The 22,434-nt window shown below is 39.4% G+C and overlaps 3 protein-coding genes across 4 annotated transcripts; all 3 read left to right on the top strand.

Moving 5' to 3' along the window:
* Positions 1–462: 462 nt before the first annotated feature.
* On the top strand, positions 463–2,545 carry gpx9 (glutathione peroxidase 9). Its single transcript, XM_080873420.1, has 5 exons — positions 463–657; positions 747–840; positions 1,348–1,478; positions 1,623–1,753; positions 1,831–2,545. The coding sequence occupies exons 1-5, from the start codon at positions 526–528 to the stop codon at positions 1,886–1,888; spliced, it is 546 nt and encodes a 181-aa protein (XP_080729546.1). The 5' UTR covers positions 463–525; the 3' UTR covers positions 1,889–2,545.
* Positions 2,546–2,737: 192 nt separating this feature from the next.
* Positions 2,738–8,928, top strand: ndufb8 (NADH:ubiquinone oxidoreductase subunit B8). The gene is made up of 5 exons (XM_080872097.1): positions 2,738–2,878; positions 3,120–3,246; positions 3,418–3,517; positions 7,631–7,786; positions 8,763–8,928. The coding sequence occupies exons 1-5, from the start codon at positions 2,746–2,748 to the stop codon at positions 8,853–8,855; spliced, it is 609 nt and encodes a 202-aa protein (XP_080728223.1). The 5' UTR covers positions 2,738–2,745; the 3' UTR covers positions 8,856–8,928.
* A 212-nt stretch (positions 8,929–9,140) lies between these two features.
* Positions 9,141–21,562, top strand: sec31b (SEC31 homolog B, COPII coat complex component). 2 transcript variants are annotated; one of them, XM_080872095.1, is made up of 24 exons: positions 9,141–9,290; positions 9,922–10,154; positions 10,717–10,912; positions 11,014–11,109; positions 11,778–11,918; positions 12,183–12,425; positions 13,008–13,169; positions 13,587–13,739; positions 13,833–14,063; positions 14,158–14,232; positions 14,351–14,443; positions 14,527–14,635; positions 14,723–14,901; positions 14,997–15,123; positions 15,233–15,378; positions 15,557–15,730; positions 15,840–15,992; positions 16,078–16,273; positions 16,366–16,752; positions 17,575–17,633; positions 17,995–18,120; positions 18,205–18,324; positions 18,449–18,520; positions 20,114–21,562. In XM_080872095.1, the coding sequence occupies exons 2-24, from the start codon at positions 9,952–9,954 to the stop codon at positions 20,291–20,293; spliced, it is 3,621 nt and encodes a 1,206-aa protein (XP_080728221.1). In that variant the 5' UTR covers positions 9,141–9,290; positions 9,922–9,951; the 3' UTR covers positions 20,294–21,562. The 2 variants fall into 2 exon arrangements, with proteins under 2 accessions (XP_080728221.1, XP_080728222.1); XM_080872096.1 differs by having other exon boundaries at positions 9,154–9,290; positions 9,872–10,154.
* The last annotated feature ends 872 nt before the right edge of the window (positions 21,563–22,434 follow it).

Genomic DNA, 22,434 nt, shown 5'->3' with positions numbered 1-22,434 from the left:
CTAAAACCTGTCCTGGCACAGAATGTAGAACTAGTTGTTGAAAAAGTTGTTGAAAAAGTACAAATAAAAGTAATAGATCAATTCAGCCATGAGAACTTGCGCACCCCTGTTAATTTTAACCCTGTTACCATATCATACAATAATCAAAAATTGTTTTGTTAGCCCACAGGGGCTTTTATTATTAGCTTTGTTGTAGTTTGAAATATCATATGCATACTGTTTTTAAGCAAAGATTTTCAGATAATTACTGCTAAAAGCAAAGATCCATATTTATGTTTAATATGTACTTTCCTGGTTGCAGTTGGCTGCCTATTACTTGTTACAACCACATGTTTGGTATACAAGTGTTGAACAATTAACCATGTTGCCTGCTCACCTCTGGCCAGAAGAACAATGAAGTCAGTCATGCTGAACAATTGCTGACCCATGAGTTGTGTTTCAGTGGATGAGACGAGCCAACAGGCTAGTTGAGTGAATACTCACTCTTGACCGACTGCAGTCACATAGACAAGCTAAAGAACAAGCATGGCAAATAAATCAGTCTATGATTTCTCTTCTGAGACCCTGGATGGACAGCCGGTTCCACTCAGTAGCTACAGAGGTAAAGTGCTTCTCATCGTCAACGTTGCAACATTCTGAGGGTCAACAATAGAGGAGGTAATATTCTGCAAGAGTTGACTGATTACTGTCAGACCACATTAACTCGTTATATTGAAGGCGAATGATTTTATGCCTTGTTCTCCCAGTACCACCGACTGAATGCACTCATGGAAATGTTTGGCCACCTCAATTTCACTGTCTTAGGATTCCCCTGCAACCAGTTTGGTCTCCAATCACCTGGTAAGGTGGATAATAGGGACCTGTATTGTTTTGTTATGGGAGCTTTGCATGCCACACTTCAAAACAAACCAGATTTTTTTTTATCTTTAATTTCTGATTGATTGCCCCTCGCAAACAGAAGGTTTGAACAGCATGAGACTCTGCAGAGCTTGTTCTTGAAATGACCATATTAAGGACATTCCCTGTCTTTCATATGATACAGAGCACACAATAGAATAAAAAAACTTTGTAAAAGTTTTATTTAAAACAACGGCCATATTAACTTGAAGCAATGAGCAACTATACTACTACTATTATCCATCATTGTAACGATATAGAAGTTAAAAGTCTGCTTATAATACATTAATCTATTTGTACTTAAGGAATCTAAAAACTCTTTCCACCATATACAAGCTCTATTAGATGCACTGTGGATACTTTAATTAACAAGTTATTTTAAAGACAAGGTTTTGAATACACACGTGCAAAAAACAGAAGTATTAACTTTTTTTACGCTTGTCTGTGCAGAGGTGAATCATGAAATGCTCAATATTTTGAAGTATGTCAGACCTGGTGGGGGCTTTGTGCCAAAGTTTCCCGTCTTCAGCAAGGTTGAAGTGAATGGTTTAAACGAAGATCCTCTTTTCACCTTTCTGAAGGTACATTGAGTTTTATTGGAGGCTGGAAGTTATAAGTTCACTGAATGGATTTATTACCCATATAGTTTATTTTTTTCCTATCAGCGCTGCAGGTGCTTAAACCTGAAAAACTCAGATACCATGTCATTCCCTGTTTCACCACAGGAATCTTTGCCATTTGTCAACCCTGTTATTGGAGACATAAAGAAATTCTACTGGTCTCCGATCAAAGTCAATGACATTCGCTGGAATTTTGAGAAGTTTCTCATAACTGCAAATGGCATGCCCTTCAAAAGGTAAAGCCATAGACCATGAGTTAAACCCTTCATGTGATTTCAATTTTACTAAGTTCAGCATTTTCCCTTTGCTACAGGTATGAACTTCACTGTCCCATTGTGCAAGTGGAAAAAGACATAGCAGAACTTCTCTGATGGATTTTTTCAATATGTCGCTGGTGGCAGAGTGACGATCCCCCAGTAAATGCACAAGTGCACCTGAGCTGGATCTGATGGGAAGAGGAACGTGTCTTGGAGCTTCAGTGCATTCACTTTGAGAACAAGTTCCCTTCTGCCACTTAATGCGTTTTCATGTCACTGCCACGTTATTCTTTAATGTGATGGTGTCTGCTATTAAAAAAACAGATGTAAATAAAACACTATATGAAAAATATGCACATGGTTATTGTTACTTTAGTTTGCCAATAGAATTTCAGTATTATTTCTACATTTAACATATATTACATTACTAGACTGTCAATACAGATGAATCACTGTATAGAATTTATTAAAACTGCGATAGATAAGCAACTTGTCCAGGTGGTACCCGCTTTTCACCCTATGACTGCTGGAAAATGGAAATGGATGAATGGATGGAGTTTTGTTCTTTGTTGTTATGACTCCCCCACTTTTTTATTTGATGGAACTTCTAATACTCAAAAACACCGGTTTTGTGAGGTCTAAAAACAAATAGTTTGAATCTAGCTTAGTACGTTTTAAATTGTATTAAATCTTCATATATGTTTTTATGTATAAAACAGTTTTAATCTGGTAATGACCAGAGAAAACAATATTCTTTATCATTGGTGTAGAATAATGAACTAACATAAAATCAAAATACTTAAAACTGTGTATAAATATAATGTTTTAATATATGTGCTGAAGCACTTTGCATCAGTGGTATTAGTGTGTTACTTTTCAAGTGCACTGGGAGTGCACGGTTATTTACCTTTATTTACAAATTGTGAGTACGGAATTTTTCCTTCTGCCGAACCGTACTTGAAATCTTGCGCATGCGCACTTCAGAGTATGTCGAACAGCAGCAGCCAGTAAACATGGCTGGTGTTGGTTTCCGACGGTGGGCCCAGGCTCTGTCTAAGGGAAAGGGGTCTGGTATTTCAGCCCTCTTGTCGGGATGTAGAGCAGGTTAGTTGTGTCTTAGTCTGGTAGTACTGTACAATGAATTTCTCTGGAGGTGTATATCAGGGTTTAACGTTTTTAGCCTCCTATGGACGTAACCTTGACATGCTAAGGTTGGCTTAGGCTAGCTTGGCGGCTGCTCTTCTATGAGGGTGCAGGCAGACAAAATAAAATTCTCATATTTCCTTTTTTGAGCCTGCGAGCTTTGACTGCCGCGATTTCACGTATGCATTTATTGCTCTTTCAGCCTCCGGCTTGTCAAAGGATAGCCTGCCTGGGCCATATCCGAAGACCCCGGAGGAAAGAGCTGCAGCTGCAAAGAAGTACAACATGAGGGTTGAGGACTATGAACCATATCCCGACAATGGAGAGGGGTGAGCTTTAATTTTAACAAGTCTCATGATTGTTGTTGTAACTGCTTTTGCCGGTACTGCTAATGTAGACGGCGAAAATGACTGTCCAGTCCATTCATTCTTATAACATTAAGTCACAAACAAACTGTAAGATTTCAAAGAAAATAATGAGCAATTACTGTGTTTTTGTAGCTTTGGTGATTATCCAAAACTGCCAGAAAGATCTCAGCAAGAGAGAGACCCCTGGTACCAATGGGACCACCCTGACCTGAGGAGAAACTGGGGAGAGCCGGTAAGATACCGACTGACATTAAAAGCTATTGTTGTCCTTTTTCTGAATAAATCATGAGTATAATGATGATGGTTCATACAGCAGTTGATTATTTGAAATGCATTGCAGTAGTAATTATGCAGTTTTACCTGAATAATTGTGTCTAGGTTGTCTGAGTGGAACCTTTTTACAGGTTTTCCTATTACGTTTTTGTTTATCAAATGGACACAAGTATGTTGCTTTAGGTATTTATGCACCAATAGTGCTTGCATGTGTAGTCAAGCCCCCAAAACACATTTCAAAACAGAAAAAACCCTGTCTTTTATTTATGATGTTGTCATTACTGAATTGTATTGTTTTTAAAATTAAAACTATATATCCATTAAATGTAAGATTTAACAAACTTGTCCATATAGAATATTTCTTTCAGATATTTAGGCTGCAATCACACTAATATTTTCTAGCATGAGTTCAGATTTTTTTTTTGTTAATACTAACATGAAATATAATTGAGTGAGGTAATAGATGTGGGTGTCTCTCTCATTATGTCTAAAAGTCTTAGTTTATGCCCACCATAGGCCTTATTCCAGGAAGCAGGTTAAACAAACTCTAGTCTAGTCTAGTCTCTGGTGATTAACTCTGAGATTGACAGGTCTGGGTTGTCAGTTCCAGAACAGCTGATCAGACTTAGTTCAGTCAACTAATTCTGAGTTTAGCACGTGTATGAGTAGACAAAGAAAGAAAGACATCATCGGTGTAGCTCTGGGGCCTGTTCTTCGTACCTCGCTAAGTAAGTTAGCTGGATTAGATTGTTGACGATTTCGCGTGTTCCTGGATCGTTCGGTTCCCCGAAGCTCATCCGGGACTTCCTGTCATAGCAACAGAGCCGTAAGCGTAAACCTGCTCGGGAGCAGGTTTACTTTATGTAAACAGGATTAGATCGCGGCCACGCAGGTATGTCCGCTTCATTTATACGAAAGCAACAGCGATATTCCACCACTGTTTCACCATAAATAAATATTATCAATGTAACTAAAGATAATGCAGCACCTGATCCTTTTATTGATGTCACACAGATACATACAGGTCATTTCCTAAAAAAAGGGAAATGTACTATTAATCATTCTATTTCATGTATTTGATTATTACAGATGTAATTCATATTTTAGAGTAGTAATAGTAAATTACTTCGTGTAATCAAGATGAGAGACCACGGCTATAAAAGCGAAGGTGGATTTGGGAAGTCTGTCGCAGCCATGTCCTGTCCGTATACGCGACCAACCCATTGCGGAAGGTGCAAGATTGATAAGGAGAGTCCTCAGAATTCAGCGTATATTGCGGGATAGACAGGATCCTTTAGCTCAGCGCGAGAGTGTGCTCATTGAGAGATATCGATATTCCCGTGAGGATATTATTTACTTAACCAACTTGTTGACGAGGGGGTGCAGGACCACCACCTGTCTTTTTTTCCTCTGCCCTTTTCTTGGTTGCTGTTATGAACAAACTAACAGAGTATTACAGGCCAGTATTACCTTGCCAAGAGACGAAAAGCAATCTAAGAGATAAATATTACCATTCTGTAGAATACTCCTGTATTCCACTTTTACTTGTTCCCATGTTCTTGTGGGTCCTGTTGTGGCTCTAATGTGAAAGGGGATATAATATAACATATTATAATATAATATAATGCCATATGATATTGGACAATATAGTGTCATATGATAGATCTACCCTACCGCCTACTGGTGTTGGCCAGAGGGGCCGATGGCGCGATATGGCAGCCTGGCTACAACCGTAGCTGCCTCCACCAGTGTGTGAATGTGGGAGTGAATGAATAGTGGTATCGTACAGCGCTTTGGGTGCCTTGGAAAGCGCTATATAAACCGAATCCATTATTATTATTATTATTATTATTATTATTAAATTACCTACGAGTTTGATTTGTCAGCAACTTTCTGCCAGCCCTCTCTCCTTGCTTTTGCAGCCTTTGCAGTGTTCTCTTGCGTTTTAATTAAACTCTGAAACTCCTGAAATCCCGCACTCATGAGTTCTTGCTCTGCTGCCGGAAAATACCGTGCACGCCCCTTCGACATTTTCGCCGACCAATCAGCGGGTTGCCGATCAATGTTTCTACTATCGATGCGTAGCCCCTTTTACGACACCCAGTGATGTCACATTACTGCGTCCAGCTGTACTAATCGTCAACAGCAGGTGTGTTCGGGGAACCGGATTAGCGAGCTCACGGTTAGCGCGATGGTTTGGTCTTGGATGTGTCATGTGATCTTGGATGTAGTGAGCGACGTACGAAGAACAGGCCCCAGATATCAGGATTCACCTGGGCAACAAGTAAATAAAGAGCATATCTGCTTTAATGTTCCCCAGTTCCACCATTTATGGTCTAATCTAATAGCAGCCTTCACTGATAAATGATAACTCTCTTATGCCCATAGCAGACATTTACTGATTTATAGTTTATAAGTAATGCTAGCTGTTTTACATTCAACTCAAAATATGGAGGGCAACCTTACGAGTCCATAAAGAATGTTACGTTTTATCAGTAAATGCAAACATTTTATGAGAAATATCTAAGATTTTATAGAGCTATACAGGCCTAATCCTGTATGGGTGGAATTGTGACATTAAAAAACAATAATTCCTAAAAGAAATTTAATTTGTAGTTCTAAATAAATTCTAAATGCATTTAGGACATTTTTTACTCACTTTATGTCTCGTCCACAATGTTATTTCTCTCTCCACCAACGTAGGTTACAATTACATTAGTATGACCTATTATGCAAATTAGGCAATGATGTCATTTAGTGACTTTTAGGACAGCCAATAGCAATTTTCCTTACTGAGGAGTTGGCAACACTGCGTGTGGCTCCTGACTACGGCAACCGTAATGCTCCGGCAATCCATCAAGCAGTGCGCCTTCATAGCTTACCAAAGTCGTACTAAAACATTTTTTGACAGATTTCTGTGCGCCGTGTACCACATAAAATTGGTTCGAGGTCAGTAAGCACAGCCAGAATTCATACATAAGGCACACTGTTGATTTTTGAGAAAATGAAAGGATTTTAAGTGTGCCTTATAGTGTGTAAAATACGTTATACAGAAGAAAAGAATATATCGCGATATATATCGTTACCGTACATGCTTCAAATTATACCGTGATATGGATTTTAGGCCATATCGCCCAGCCCTACTGTCCAGCCATACAAATGCACTTGGATTCAGAGTCACTTCTACCTGGATAAACCCACTTAGAGTGATTGAGAGGATTTTAAGTAGAAAATGTGTTAAGGTTCAGACTCTGAATTTCAGACAGACATTTAAAAAATATTGTTTGATATCATTTAATAACTGAACCTGTCAACACATTTCACAATGTTCACGGTTGACTGTAGCTCAGGAGGTAGAGCAGGTCATCTACTAATTAGAAGGTGGTTAGATCTCTGGCTGCTCCAGTCTGCTTGCCAGATATCCTTGGGCAAAATACTAACCTAGAAAGCAATTGAGCATAGAAAAAGCTGCTCATGTAAATGGGTGAATGAGGCATGCTGTATAAGCACTTTGAGTGCTCAGCTAAAGAAGAAAAGCACTATATAAGAACCAGTTTGTTTACCATTTAACACAGAATGTCTGAAGCCTGCATTTTAAAAAGTCAGTCAAATGCATGTAGTCTTAAACACATTTCAATGATGAAATGAAACCAAGTGTCATTCAGCTGATTCAGGTACAGCAGGAGGGAATGAGTCAGAGAAGAAAATCTGCGAGTGAGCAGGATAGGTTTAAAGAGTATGTTACCATGGTAATTGAATCAGAGTTTAAGTTAACTCTCTTTCAGGAACAGAAAACCTAGATTTGCACAGATTTCTGTGTTTGTTTTTTGTTTGTTTTTTTAAAAACCCTCTGTTTTAGTGAAACCCGTTTCTTGTGATAGGGCCCAGGCTAAAATGCAACTAAAATGAGGTCAGCACCATTAACAAGGAACTGTGTTCAGTTTAGCCTGGCTGAGACCCAGCTCTCTTTGCAGAATGCAGTTTTCTGAGCTGTCACAAATTGACTAAAATTATAAAATAAGCAATTTAAGATTGCGTTTGAGAGTTAATCTGTGATTGTTCTACCTCTTAGATGCACTGGGATTTTGATATGTACATCAGGAACCGTGTGGATACATCTCCCAGCCCTGTGCCATGGTCCACAATGTGCAAGCAACTGTTTGGTTTCATTGGGTTCATGCTGTTTATGTTTTATGTTGGAGAGAAATTTCCAGCATACCAACCTGTTGTAAGTACACACCTTAATGCAAGAATTCGGTTTTCTTTGTTTTTTTTGTTGGTGTTTTTTTTCCCTCACTGTTACAATTTTCAGCAGCTTAAAAATGGCTGGATCATCATTCTTTCAATTTTATAGTTTAGTTTAGTCACTATTACTTACTCTTTATGGTTTCCTTCTTTTTTATTCTTCTTCTTCTTTTTTTAAAAAAAATCTAAATGTCTCTGACATTGACATGGTGTCAGAGCCAGATACAGAGTTAGAAGGATGGACCCCTCTAAACCCCCAGAAAGCTATTTCTGTTCATCTAGACCATAGGTGTCAAACTCTGGCCCGCGGGCCAAATTTGGCCCACAGCCTAATTACATTTGGCCCGCGAAGCCATACCAAATTACTATTAGAGCTGGCCTACTGGTATTATACAGCTAATATATACTGTTTAGTATTAAGCTTTGCTTGTTCCATATTCAGTTTTTCAGCAAAACGTGTTTGAGCACATAAGAAAAGATTCATTCTTATATCTGGAGGAATAAATATATTTCAAAAAATACTAACGTTAGCCCGCGACTTTGTTCCAGTTTTGAATTGTTGCCCACTGTGTATTTGAGTTTGACACCCCTGATCTAGACGTTCTGTTATCAGTAAGAAAAACATTGCATCACTTATCCAAGCGACTTCTTCAGTTTGATCTCAGTCTTATCTGGATGGTTGAGCATGGATCAAGGCAAAACCCCTAAACTAACCCTAGTTAATAAAGATTTCTTATTAACACTAGATTCTTTTGCAGTCTAGTGGCCAATTTGATGATTGTTGATACAGAGGAAGATACTAAACGTGGCAAAACACATGATCTCCATAATTATATTTACTAAATATTTTATTTTCAGTAATTATATAACAGTGTATGTTAAAGTTAGAATCACCTTTTCTGTACAGTAACACTGTTGGTGTACAAGGTTTCATTAAATTGTCTTTTGTTTTTTTCCAGGCACCGAAGCAATATCCCTTCAATGACCTGTACTTGGAGAAAGGAGGAGATCCTGAAAAACAGCCTGAAGAAGTCAAACATTATGAATTATAATCACTAAAATGTGATTCTACTTGTGTGTATATATATTTCTGTCAAGAATAAAGACTTATGTTCAAAGTTAAAAGTTTGTATTTGCGTGATTTGTTGTTATTTATGTCTGTAAAGAATGTTAACTTGCCTTCTTGCTGTTTTGTTAAATGTTAATTTTCGACTTTTGATAAAACAGAATAATTTTCAAATGAAATGTACTCTTAGCAATGAACATGATCTATAGGTGTAAGTCTATACACTTTCTCTGGTTCAGTATTACTGGGTTAACTTCAGGTTACTGTGAGGAATGTCCTTGTCAGCTACCGTACCGTAGTGACAACACGGCAAAGCACTTTGGTCCGACTCCGGCTGTGGTTGAGCTGGCTAGCTTGGCTGTAAAGTAGCTCTCGAGTTTGTAGTAGATGCGGGCAGTCAAGTTCTGACAAATAAATTGACGTAAGTTTCTCTCAAGGCCATATTTATCTTTTTTGGGCTGAGTTTTAAGGCGCCCAGTGGTCCTTTTTGTTAAAACATGCTAACTGGGGTGGTGGCTGTTGGCTAGCTTGCGTGCAATAAAGATCTGGTCCGTTTGTGCACCGGAATTAAATAGCCCGGCGTTAGCTCGGGATTTAAAAATGAGTAGCAACGTGTATGAGAGGTTAATTTAGCATTAAAACAAATATAATGAGATCATTACCAGTAGAAGAGTCTGCTCTTACAAAGTTATTAACCGACAAAAGCTAACGCTACGGTTTCTGACACATGATTGCTAAATGCTAATAAAAGCTAACTACATGTTATGTTAGCTTGCCTAAAAGGGGGCTTAACGATAGTTTAATTTAGAGGATAACTACATTCATTTCATTGTGATAATTAACATATAACTTTGCACAACCGTATTCGAAAGCTAGATTTATGTATAGACGATTAAGTTACTGCTGTTACAGGTAATAGCCTGAGGTACTCTGGAAAGTAAGAATATTCGAGATATAAATGCGAATTTTGTGTTATTAATAAGCCAACATTATATATTTTAGGGACTGGGATATAGTGTAATTGGTTTAGCGGAGTCTGTTCTGCTGTCCAGGATTTGGAATTTGAACACTTGTAGAGGAAGATGAGGCTGAAAGAGATCCAGAGGACTGCCCACCAGGCGTGGAGTCCTGCCGGGCACCATCCTATATACTTGGCCTTGGGAACAGCAGCACAACAGCTTGATGCTTCTTTCAACACCACAGCTGCTATAGAGATATTTGAGATGGATTTTTCTGACCCCTCACTGGACATGCAGCTCAAAGGGTCGTTGGCAACTACAAACAGGTAACGTAAAGAAGAGATAAATGGTGACCATACAAGACCACACATTCATGGCAAGAGTATAAGCCACTGATTGTTTCCACACAGCCTATATCAGCAACCATGGAAAAGGTTTACCACGTTATGCCGCTTTGATATGATTATTGGCTCCCTGATTGATTCGGTTAGTTTTATCACAAGCTGCAGACAGTGACTGTCACAGAAGGGACACTTCATGTTGTGACTTGCCCGTAAATTCCTTACACTGATAAAACTGAATGTTTTCAAATGGTTGTATCAACAAGTAAATTCAGGCCTGCCAGTTAATTTGATACCACATAGATAAAACTAGTGCAATCTTAAAATAAACGTTTACTTATTAATAATTAAATTAATGTTGCTCATTTGCTATCTTTTTAATTGTTCTCACATCTTGATTTAGAATCATTCTTCCATTTTTTTTATTTTTTGAGATATTTAGTGTAGTTATTTGTTCAGAAGACAGCATGTTAAAGAAATAAAGCATATAACCTTTGTAGTATGCAGTCTATGACTGGGTGCTAATAACTTGCTATGTCATTTATAGGTTGCATAGTATAGTGTGGGTAAATTTTGGAAGTGGAGCAGATGGTACTGGAGGAAGGCTGGTTGGTGGTAGTGAAAATGGAACACTGACTGTCTATGATCCAGAGGCAATAATGAACTCCAGTGGGGAGGCTGTAGTGGGACAATCTGACAAACATACAGGACCTGTCCGAGCATTAGATTTCAACCATTTTCAGGTAAATAGAAACCTGCTAGTGATTTCCTTTGTCATTCAAAGACAGTCGGTACAGACGTCCCTCTGTGTTTCAGATTGATGTTTTAATTTATTAATTTTTAGAGTAACCTCCTTGCGTCAGGAGCAAATGATTCAGAGATATACATCTGGGATCTAAACAACTTCAGCAGTCCTATGACTCCAGGAGCAAAGACACAGGTGAGTACATGATGGGATCACGTGGTTTGTCATGGTGTTGAAATCTTATTCTCTTCTAAACCAATGTGTTTATAATGAGTCAAACCACAATTCCCCAGTAAGTAGGTTTTGACTTTTCTTTTTCTTTTTTTTTGCCTTTATAGTTTTAATATCGGTGAGAAACAATGAAATCACAAGAATATTTTATTTGTGGTTGTATAGTTATATAATACTTGCTTGCTAAGGAGTAAATTTAAGCCTTGGTGTCTATACTTCTTACCAACATTTGGGTATAACCTTGTTCTCCTCAGTATCAAGATAGCTGAATAAAACATGTCTGCACAGGCTGTCTATATTTCATGGGAGTCCTTGCTGTTAGAATAAGCCATGGTTACATGATATTTCCATAACAGAAACAAACAGTGTTTGCATGGCATTTGCATTCCTGGGTGTAATGATTGTGAAGTTCTGGCTAATACTGATGTTTTTCACATAGCACTTTTACCACTGGAAGCATTCCAAGTCTATGGCAATCAACATGAATAGTGTCACCCAGTACTTATTTTTTGCTCATATGTCAAACCGTCCCTATATGCATATAATCATGAGGGATCTGTTGTAGTAAGACTCACAGGTAGACTTGTTTTTATTTTAGACTAACAACTTTTGTTTTTTCTTTTCTTTTTCAGCCTGCTGAAGATATCAGTGTAGTCTCATGGAACCGGCAGGTTCAGCACATCCTGGCCTCTGCTAACCCCAGCGGGAAAGCAGTCGTCTGGGACCTGAGAAAGAACGAGCCCATCATCAAGATCAGTGATCATAGCAACAGGGTTGGTGGCTTAAATAAAGTCCAGAGTTCCTTCTGTAAAAGTAATGAAATCATGTGAACAAGTCAAAAAGGCTTATCTATCATTTTAAAGCAACATGTGTTGAGACAAGACTATTTGTAGAATGCAAAATCCCACTTTTATCCTGTTTTGCTCTGGATGCTCAGTAATTTGACTCATTTGTTAATCAAAAATGCAGATTTTAATGTTGCATCCTGTAGAAATGAACTCTCATATTTTTAACTCTTTACTTTTATGTGATTTCAGATGCACTGTTCAGGAATGCTCTGGCACCCTGATGTGGCCACTCAGTTGGTCTTGGCCTCTGAAGATGACCGACTGCCAGTGATCCAGATGTGGGACCTTCGCTTTGCCACATCACCTCTTAAAGTACTGGAGAACCATACAAGGGGAATTTTGTCTATATCCTGGAGCCAGGCTGACTCTGAGCTCCTGCTTAGTAGTGCTAAAGACAATCGGATCCTTTGCTGGAATCCAAACACAGGAGAGGTACACAATCTTAATTACTGCTCATGTATCAGGGATTCTGCAATTGTTTGGCAAGCCTCTAAGCTACTGAGCTATTCCACCTTATTAGGTTAATGTTTCTCTTACAGGTTTTACACATATAAACCAGCTGTTAAAGACTATAGTTTTCAAAGTTAAAAAAAAAAACCCAGGCAAATATTATGACGTAATATCATTTTGCCTTTTAAGCTGTCATCCATCCACTTATGGGATAAACTACACTTGATCCTTAGTTGGTAGGCTAAATGACTGCTGTGTGTGAAAAGGTTAACCTTCATTTCATGCTTTACCCTGATATAGCCTTGAAGCAGGAATGAAGCTAGAGTCTGTCTTTCCTTTCTCACTGACTGCAGAGCTGCAGCAATACAGCACCACTGTTGTATCTGTGACACATAATTAGCTAAGTACCTAATATACAACTCCCCAACCTACCTCACCCTCAAGCTAGTTGGAGCTGCTCTGGTAACTTTGTGGCAAGAATCCTGTGTATTATGAGTGAATAAGCCCTCATTGTTGTTACCTATATTTGTTACTCCAATCATGAAAGCTGTGTCTTCTATTCAGGTAATCTATGAGCTTCCAACAACTAACCAGTGGTGCTTTGATGTGGAGTGGTGCCCCAGGAATCCAGCGCTGCTTTCAACGGCATCATTTGATGGGAGAATCACTGTTTACTCTGTGATGGGAGGGAGCTTGAAGGCTCAGCAGCAGAGCACAGCTGAAAGAGTAATGTTTGCTCTGTCTTTAAAAGATTTTGAATTTAACTGTGTTTGTATTTACGGTTTTATTTGTTTAAACCATGTCTGACCTCCATTGTTTGTCCACAAGATGGTGCCCATGTAAAGCACTTAATATTGACTTATAAACACATTGTACATTAAGTCTGAACGATGGCTATATCATAGTTGAAAGCTATCACATGAAGCAGGGTCACAGCTAATTATATTTATTCATTAAAATGGTTGATTGATCATCAGCTGTTAAAAATTGCTACAAATATTAATCAGTTTCACAACAGAAATATTGACATGTTTAAATGTCTTGTTTGTCTGCTTGGTCTATGAACTATTTATCAAAATAGCTGCAGTCAGTTAATTGTTTCAGCATATTTGTTTCAACATTTTTTTATGTTTTATTTAACAGATATCATCCTCATTTGACACAATGGATCCCTTTGGTACGGGGCAGGTGCTGCCTCCTTTGCAAGTTCCTCAGCCTCAAGTGCAGGACACCATAGTTCCTCCTCTCAAGAAGCCACCCAAGTGGGTGCGCAGGCCAGTGGGAGCTTCCTTTGCTGTAAGTGCAGCATTTAATGTTTTTGTAGCAATTTTCTTCCATTAAAAACAACAGAACAATTATCTTTATATATGATCTGTTTTTGTTTCTTAGTTTGGTGGAAAGCTGATCACATTTGAGAATCCCAAGTTGCCTCCAGTCCAGAGCCCCCAACCCGTCCCTAGACAAGTGTTTGTGAGCCAAGTTACCACAGAGACAGAGTTCCTACAGCGCTCTAGGGAGCTGCAGACAGCGCTGCAGTCAGGTTCCTTCAACAGTTACTGCCAGGCTAAGATTCAGAGCTCCAAGTCAGATGCTGAGCAGGACATATGGAAGTTCCTTCTGGTTCGCCATCCAGCTACTAAAACCTAATGTTAAATCTGTCAGTCAGTTTTGGGTGTTATTATCCTGTATGCTGATTCACTCTTTTAATTTACAGGTTAATTTTGAGGATGAAGCCCGTATTAAATTCCTTAAACTTTTGGGGTTTAGCAAGGATGAATTGGAAAGAAAGGTATCATGGCTCTTACTTGACTGTAGCTAGTCACTGATATTTAACATTAACTTTAAAATTTCTGTGAATGCACTGGTTCTCTAAATCATATCACATACTTCCTGTTGTGCTTATTCAGATTTCAAAATGTCTGGGGAAGAATTTCCAACCCAATGGACATGGAGTGGATGCCAAAGATCTGGCAGAAAAGATGCAGCGACTCTCCACTGAGGTCAGCACTTCTGCAAATGTACGGTATCTATTTTCAAGCTGTGTGTCTCCTGTTCCATTTAAAACACTCTTTGTTATTTTCAGAGGTCTGATGAAGCAGCTGAAGCTAGAACTTCAGGTTCTGTGTCACCAGCAGATTTTTTCAGCCAGACCCCAAAGGAAAACTCTAACTTTCAGATCCCAGTGTCATGTGGTAAAATTTCTCCTCTGAAAATCTACTGTTATCTGATATTTACTTGTGATTTTATGATTGCATTGATTATCTCCTTCTGTTTTTAAGACACCGATGGTTTGATAAGTCAGGCGCTGTTGGTTGGTAACTTTGAGGGAGCTGTGGATCTGTGTCTGAATGATGGTCGCTACGCTGAAGCAATCCTGCTTTCTATAAGCGGAGGAGAAGAACTGCTGAAGAAAACTCAACAGAAATACCTAAGCAAACAAAAGAATAGCATCTCAATGGTAAGATTATGATTAATAGTGGTCCAGCTCATACAACCACAATGAAATGAATGTTTTTCCTGAATGTATACCTAACGTGTTTGTTCCAACTGCAGCTTATATCATCAGTGGTGACCCAAAACTGGAAAGACATAGTCCAAAGCTGTGAGCTGGACAACTGGAAGGAAGCTCTCGCTGCTCTCCTGACCTATGCTCACCCTGAAGACTTTGCTCGCCTGTGCGGTTAGTATCCACCTTATTCATACCAAATCTACCTGTGCTCATGGTATCTGTTCTAATTTCAGTCCCTCTATTCAAAAAAATTGTAATTTTCTTTTATTCATCATGGTAGATACACTGGGAAGCCGGTTGGAGTGTGAGGGTACAGAGAAGCGTTGCCTGCAGGCATGTCTGTGTTACATCTGCTCTGGAAACATTGAGAAGCTAGTGGAATGCTGGGCCTTGTATAGAGACTGCTCTTCTCCTCTTGGTCTAGAGGTATAATCTTAATATTTGTTCTAATCTGCCTCTAGCAATGATGAACAAACTCTTCTGCTTATTTGAGCAAAGTTTTGAGTCGCTGTGCACTTACTGAGATGATTCGGGGGTGAAAAATAGTTACAGTTACCTGCCAGCGAAGAATCTATTAGTCTAAAGGCATTTATTTGTGTTTCAGGATTTGGTTGAGAAAGTCATGATGCTGCGAAAGTCCATTGAACGTCTCCGTAACTGTGAGGTGGCGGTCCAAAGCCCAGTCCTGGCTGAGAAGCTAACCTGTTATGCTGGCATACTGGCTGCAGAGGGTAGCTTGACCACTGCCCTGAGCTACCTGCCTGAGAACTCAGACCAAGTAAAATAGCTATAAATGATTTAATTATTAATGGCACAATTCATTTTTCTTTGCTTTGTTTGATTTGTAATAACTGCATCTGCATGTTTGTCCAATTTTGTCTTGTCAGGCTGGGATCGTGATGCTAAGAAACAGGCTGTTTCACGCTCAGGGAGAGGCTCCTGTCCAACAGCAACCTCCAAACACCTTCAACAGAGTCAGTGTGTCCACTGCAAAGCCCACTCCTGCTGCTCCAACTCCTGTATCAAAAGCACAGTTTACGGTATCAGTTTGTTAGCAATACAATGAATATTAAATATATTTTCCAAAATGAATTTGTATTTAATTTGTATTCATTTGTATTTTAGAGTCATTACCAGCCCTCTCCTGCTGCTCAGATGACTGCACAACAGCAGCCTCCTTTGCCATCGGTTTTTACCCCTCAAGCTGCTCCAACCAACCCTGGGCCTGGTTGGTTGGAGCCTTCTTCTCATGTACTGCCACCCAGTACGACCCGCCCTGCCCTGAGACCCTCCTACCCCCAACATCCTGCTGTGGCTCCAGGTTTGACCATTTGTAGAATATTTGAATTTATTTGTATTTTTTGCCCTTTTTTGTTTCTTGATATTATGGCAATCATTTGTGGCTTTTCCCAGGTTTCCTTCCTCACCAACCATTCCAGCCTCAGTCACCGTCCACTGCTGGACCTCCAGCGTTTCCACCTCCAGGTCCTTCTATGCCAGCTGCTACTTTATCAGGGCCTCAACTGCCACCTTCATCGTCAGCTGCTGGAGGCCTACCCCCCATGCCCAGCCCCGGGGTGCCACCAATAAGCTTCATGCCACCTACCTCCTCAGGCTTTGCACCACCTCGCTCCCAGCCTGGAGCCCCGGTTCCAGTGTACCCAGGAAGCCTTCACAACCAGGGTACTGCACCTCCGTCTGTTCCCTATGTTCCTCCTGGATCTGGATATCCACAGGGTGGACCTGGAGCTCCTGCTGCAAAGCCCTTCCCAGCTCCAGTGGTGGCTCCTCCTCCTACTGGTATGAGATCACAGCTACATTGTTTCCTGACATCGTTCCACATTTTTTTAGTCATGAATTTAAAGAAAGAAATTACAGAGGTCAGCAGGAATGTATTGCTCGTGGTGATTTACATCTGTTCCGCTGTCACTCCTTTTTGACTTGCAGGATACTTTCCCTGGCTGAATTCCCAGTGTGACAACCAAGGTGACAGGGTTAGGGCTGGATATGGAATAAGGGAGGATCAAACAATCCATTCAAGAACCAGAAAAAAAAATCTGTGCAAAACAATATAGTATCCCTAAATTAACCTCAAAGTTAATATGCGTTGGTTTGCAATCCATGCAGATCTTCTCCATTTGTCTGGTTTCTTGATGATTGTTTGTGTTACCCTATATTGAAGGGAAATGTAAAGACTTACCTGGTGTATTTTTTATATGTGAGCTCTAAATGAATTTTCCAGACTCAGACAAGACTGTAGATGATTCTGTGTCAGGCAATTAAAGATGACGCGCATATATATACATTGCTATTTGAAATTAAAGCATAAGTAGGACATTTTTAAACACTTGCAGCTGCTACATAATTAACCTGAAATAGACTCAGTATGATATTCATAGAATTTTTCTTTCTGTTTTTTTGCCTTTGAGTGAATAATGCTGCCTGAAAATTTGCTTGTTTGTTTCTGCATAAACTGCCAAATCTGTATGGCTTGACTTGCAGTGTTTTTACCACCTGGGCCCAAAAAGATTGTCTCTTGTAGACAATCCTTGGTTGCTTGAGTGTATCTAAACAACGGATGTTAGTAATTCCTTAATAATTGTCATTATTCTTCTGATTCAGGATCTCAAGAAGGCTGGAATGACCCACCTACAGTGCGAGGTGGACCCAGGAAGAAGAAGGTAACCCTGCATTTCTTACTGTCAAAATACTGTTCTGCTGTATGCTTGCAAATGTAGTAAAAGCAGCTATATTGTTGTGCGGCACCACGTTCCTTTGAGGAGAGCATTGTTATTCTCTCGAGAGCTCACTAAACTAAACTAGCAGACTCTCTTAGTTTAGTTCACCCTTATTGAAAACTCAAGCACATTCACATTAAGCACTTCTTCTTTCTTGCAGGCAAGAAAGGCAGATGAATTTATGTTACACCAACAGTTTAGCAAAAATGTAACAAATGTGTCATTTATTGATATACCAAAACTAAACTGCTTGGTTCATTGTTTTTTTCCTCACTCATTATAATATACTTTGTTGTATATTCAGGTTCCTGATAACTATACTCCACCAGCCCCCATCACAGCACCTGTGATGAGATTCCCAGTGGAGGCTGCTCAGCCCCATGACAACACCCAGGTACCCCCTGGAGCCCCTCAAGAGCCCAGCGTACAGGTTGGTGTCAAACGAGGGGGCTGTTTTGTGAATTCTCAACAGTAACACCTTGTCACCTTATGTTTCTGTGCTTGTGTTATTCAGCTCCTCCAGCAGCTGCCATCAGAGAAGGTGCAGCAGAAAGAAATCGCTCCTGAGCACATGGTTCTCAAGTCCACCTTTGACAGCCTGGTGCAGCGCTGCCAGCTAGCTGCAGGAGACCCAGTAAGTTCCACAGTCTGTAGCTGCATCTAGGTTTCACAGTTTTTCTGGTGCAAATGTTTTTGTTGATTGAAACAAAATTATTTTGTTATTGGATACAAAGTGACAAGAAGTGTTTCTCTTTCAGCAAACTAAAAGAAAACTTGATGATGCTGCCAAGCGCTTGGGGCACCTGTATGATAAGCTGAGAGAGCAGTCGGTAAGGATCAGAAGTGATCAGATTCAAAAATTATTTTTAAAAAATTGACAGAAAAACTTGACTTTAAAAAGCTGCTTTTAAATGATACAGTGCAGTTAGAAATGCATTGTGTACTTAAACAGAATCTGAGGTAAAAGTTGATAAATCTCAATATCACTTTGTCTTTCTTGATATTCCCTTTTTGTCTGCTTAAAATTTTGTTGTGAGGGTAAAACCACTGAGTTTCTTCTCACTATGTAGCAATGACTTAAAAAGATCAAATGCTGTTTACATTAACCTGCCAAAACCACAAAAACAAAAAGCAGGTGTGTTTCTATGGGTGACATGTTTGCACCATTTCCGTTTTGACCACCACAAATAAAATTCAGCTGACTCTTGTTGCATTAATAGATATCACACTCTCAACCTCAGAAAAAAGGACATAAAACCTGCATGATGAGCTAAGCCTTGTCAAGGGCCACCACTGTCATAGCAATGCTTTGTTTATAATTCTAAGTCAGTGCTGTACAGTGGAGGTGCACTGCATTACCTGAAATAAAAAAGTGCTTTTGTCAATTTAAGAATAAATGTTTATGGATATATACAATAAAATATTAGGTCTTTAAAAGGTTTGAGTTAAATGAACATGCCACACACTTAAGGTCACCTATTTAAAGACTAAAGAAAATGTTTAAACCATTGTGTACTCACTACACTGACAATATGAAACGTACCTGGATCTGTTTAATCCATCTCAGCAGGTAATTGTGTACGCTAACCTGCCAAGTGCTTAACGTTACCTTGAATTTTTAAAGTACAATTTTTTTTACAAGAGATCTAAAAGCTAGAGTGCATGTCAGACATCGGGATGAAGTTGTAAACCTGATATTTTTACTTGTTATGACTTTAAAAAAAAGGACCCAGGACATGCTCTACTTGAATCCAATGGCAACTAAGGGCTCAGCCAGTAAAAAAGCATAGTCTTTGTGAAGATAGCTGAGAAAATGATCAGTCTTAGTCCATTATATGTATTTGTAACTAAGCAAGCGTCAATTTGAGTTTACTGATGTAATTGTTGCTATCAGTGGGCACTCGAGATGCTCTAGGTAGAATGCAATACAAAGAAATAAAGTAGTAAAACAAGACAAACTATGCATTTACAGTGTCCAGTAAATGGGGATAAAACCAGAATTAAGTATGCAGTACAAGCTAAACATTTTCCATGAGTACACCAGTAAACAGATTCGGGGGATCTACAGGGATAACTGTTTACAACACAATTGCTATTAATAGTTATTAACATGAAAAAGGATCATAGATGAATGTTAATGTTCCTTCACTTAAATCATATTTATTCAACATCATCGCACTCTGCATTTTTCTTCAGTCATCCACCTGCAGACACCTAATGCTCCCACCAGGGGGGGTCACTTCACAGTTTAAGAACTACTGTGTTTACCATGCTGAAGAAGTGGGAGAAAAAAGAAAATATAGAACTTGGGATTTGCCGTTTTTTGTGACTTAAACTGCAACAGTAAATTAGATTTTTCACAATTTTCTCACATAGTACAGTAAAAACTTTAAACATAATATAATTTCCCTACTGCCTCTCAGCTCTCTCACAACATCCTGAGCGGACTCCATGAGATCAGTCGCTGTGTGGCCAGCCAGAACTACCAGCGGGGTTTGGAGGTCCACACTCAGGTGGTCAGCAGCAGCAACTTCAGCGAGATCTCCGCCTTCATGCCGATCCTCAAAGTAGTCATGACTATCGCCAACAAGCTGGGCGTGTAACCTCCAGGTTCACCACCAACCAGACTTCAGTGTTACCATATTGTTGTATATGTATTTATTTCTTTTTGGCCTGATGACTTGCGTCAATAATGAGAATAATGGCTGATAATATTACAGATCGTGTTCTTCATCACTTCGTACAGTTTCCTTGCCAGAAGACTTGCCTGATTTGGGCAGTGAGGTTGGTTTTTGTAGAGAGTTGTCGATGTTGCTGTGATAATTTTACAAAACAAGAAAGAGGAAAAAAAAGTTGAATGTATTCCAAAATTTGTGATTCTGTGTACATTCAAGAGTTGATGTAATATACGAAGCAAGTGGTGCAAAGTCTGAATTGAGGTAGTTTACAAAGTGGTGCATTTTCATATTCCATATTACACTGCACACCAGTGCATATAGAAGTCCAGTTCAGCATTAGAAATAAACATCTTTGACTAGGAACTCTCATCTCCAAAGGTCAGACTAAAAATCATGAAAATAAACTCTGGGCTGCACTTACTATCCACCCTGTCGGTGTTCTTTGTGTGAGGGAGGAACAGGCTGACACGCTTTACTCGGTGTGTATAATTTTACAACAACAACAACAACAAGCATCAACACGTTTAAACACTGTAACATAGATCTTACTGTTCTCTACACTTGCTGTAATAGATTGTTTCCAGTTCATTGTGCCATGTGTGTTTTTGGGCCAAAGTACTGCAGAAGAATGTCATAGAGTGATTGTAAAGTTTTGCTGTTTTATTTCCTCTTCCACACTTTATTAGCACTGGTACAATATTTCCTGATAGCTTGTGTGAACGACTGAAGTTTTTTTGTTTTGTTTTTTTTCTCAGTCTTGCTTCAGTATGCATGTTAACTACTTCCCCTATTGCTCACGGGGCAGCTTGTAAAACAAAAGTACACAATTTTATGTTAAACTGAACATGAACTAACATCCCCTCTGTGTTAGCCACTCCTTCTGTTAAAGATACACTATTCCTCTTTATCCAGGCCACATCTTATCCTTTCATAACCTAAAGTTCCCATTTTTAAATCATACAAGTTTTAGATTAGATCATAATAATGATATGACTTAAAGGATTTGACAAAACAAAGATCTTAAGAGTTTTGTAGCTGAACATAAAACTTTATAGTTTGGTGTGTTGTGGCAGCAGAAGGCAGTGAAGTGCCTCAGTGTGCCCATTGTGGTTGCACAGATATTTATACAATCCATCTTGCTTACTTTATTCATTTCGGTATCCTTTTTTCAAATAAAATTTCACTTAAAAGGTTGCACGTTTCTAAACATTATCTGTCTCCTTGTTCATATTCAATACAATTTTTTGTCCTTTTTCTAGTGATCCCTGTAAGGGAGGTCATTTGCCTGTTGCACCAACCCTCTGCATGACTTCCTTCACTACATCCAAGAACTTGTGTGGTCTTCTTTTTCCCTTATTGTCTGCCAGCTCCCGCTTCAACATCCTTTATCCAGTATATCCACTATCCCTCTTTGCCTCCAAACTCTTAAACCGGAGCTGTCTCTCCTCATCACCCCCAGTGAACATCTTTAACATCTTCAGCTCTGCCTCCTTTCTCCAAACCATTCTCCATAGCTCATCATTCTACTATCTTGTAAAGCTTTCCTTTCACTCTTGCTGCTGTCCTTCTGCTGCAAATTACCTTTAATACTCATCTCCACCCAGTCCACCTTGTCTGCATTCTCTTGCACACACTTCATTGCTTTGGAGGGTTGATGCTAAGTATATAAACCTCTCTTCCATACTGTCACTAGAGATCACAATGTCACTGGTACCTACATCTAATAAGGCAATGACATTGTGGTTTAGCAAAACAGTTGAACTCTGATCTCTTTAATCGGTGATCTCCTCACTCCATCTATCTTATTCAAAGTATCCACAGTCACAGGCCGGCTGAAACCTATCCCAGCTGTCATTGGACAAAAAGCAGGGTTCACCTCGGACAGGTCACCAATCCATTGCAGGGCTAACACTTACAGGGACAGACAGCTACTCACGCTCACATTCACAACTACAGCCAATTTAAAATCAATTAACCTCACCTCATGAATGTCTTTGCACAATAGTAGGATGCCAGAGTACCCAGACTGAGCGCACAGAGAAAGAGAATATGCAAACCCCACACGG

This window comes from Rhamphochromis sp. 'chilingali', assembly GCF_963969265.1.
Source record: "Rhamphochromis sp. 'chilingali' genome assembly, chromosome: 22".
Taxonomy (NCBI): Eukaryota; Metazoa; Chordata; class Actinopteri; order Cichliformes; family Cichlidae; genus Rhamphochromis; species Rhamphochromis sp. 'chilingali'.
Note: the sequence above shows the minus strand (reverse complement) of the source record. Positions and strands in the feature narration are given on the sequence as shown.

Excerpts from the sequence above, each read along its gene's own strand:
- ndufb8 (XM_080872097.1), top strand. The coding sequence starts at position 2,746 with ATGCGCACTTCAGAGTATGTCGAACAGCAGCAGCCAGTAAACATGGCT. Across the intron at positions 2,879-3,119 it reads CTTGTCGGGATGTAGAGCAG|CCTCCGGCTTGTCAAAGGAT; the intron begins GTTAGTTGTGTC and ends TTGCTCTTTCAG. Across the intron at positions 3,247-3,417 it reads TATCCCGACAATGGAGAGGG|CTTTGGTGATTATCCAAAAC; the intron begins GTGAGCTTTAAT and ends GTGTTTTTGTAG.
- sec31b (XM_080872095.1), top strand. The coding sequence starts at position 9,952 with ATGAGGCTGAAAGAGATCCAGAGGACTGCCCACCAGGCGTGGAGTCCT. Across the intron at positions 12,426-13,007 it reads GGAATCCAAACACAGGAGAG|GTAATCTATGAGCTTCCAAC; the intron begins GTACACAATCTT and ends TCTTCTATTCAG. Across the intron at positions 16,274-16,365 it reads ACATCCTGCTGTGGCTCCAG|GTTTCCTTCCTCACCAACCA; the intron begins GTTTGACCATTT and ends GGCTTTTCCCAG.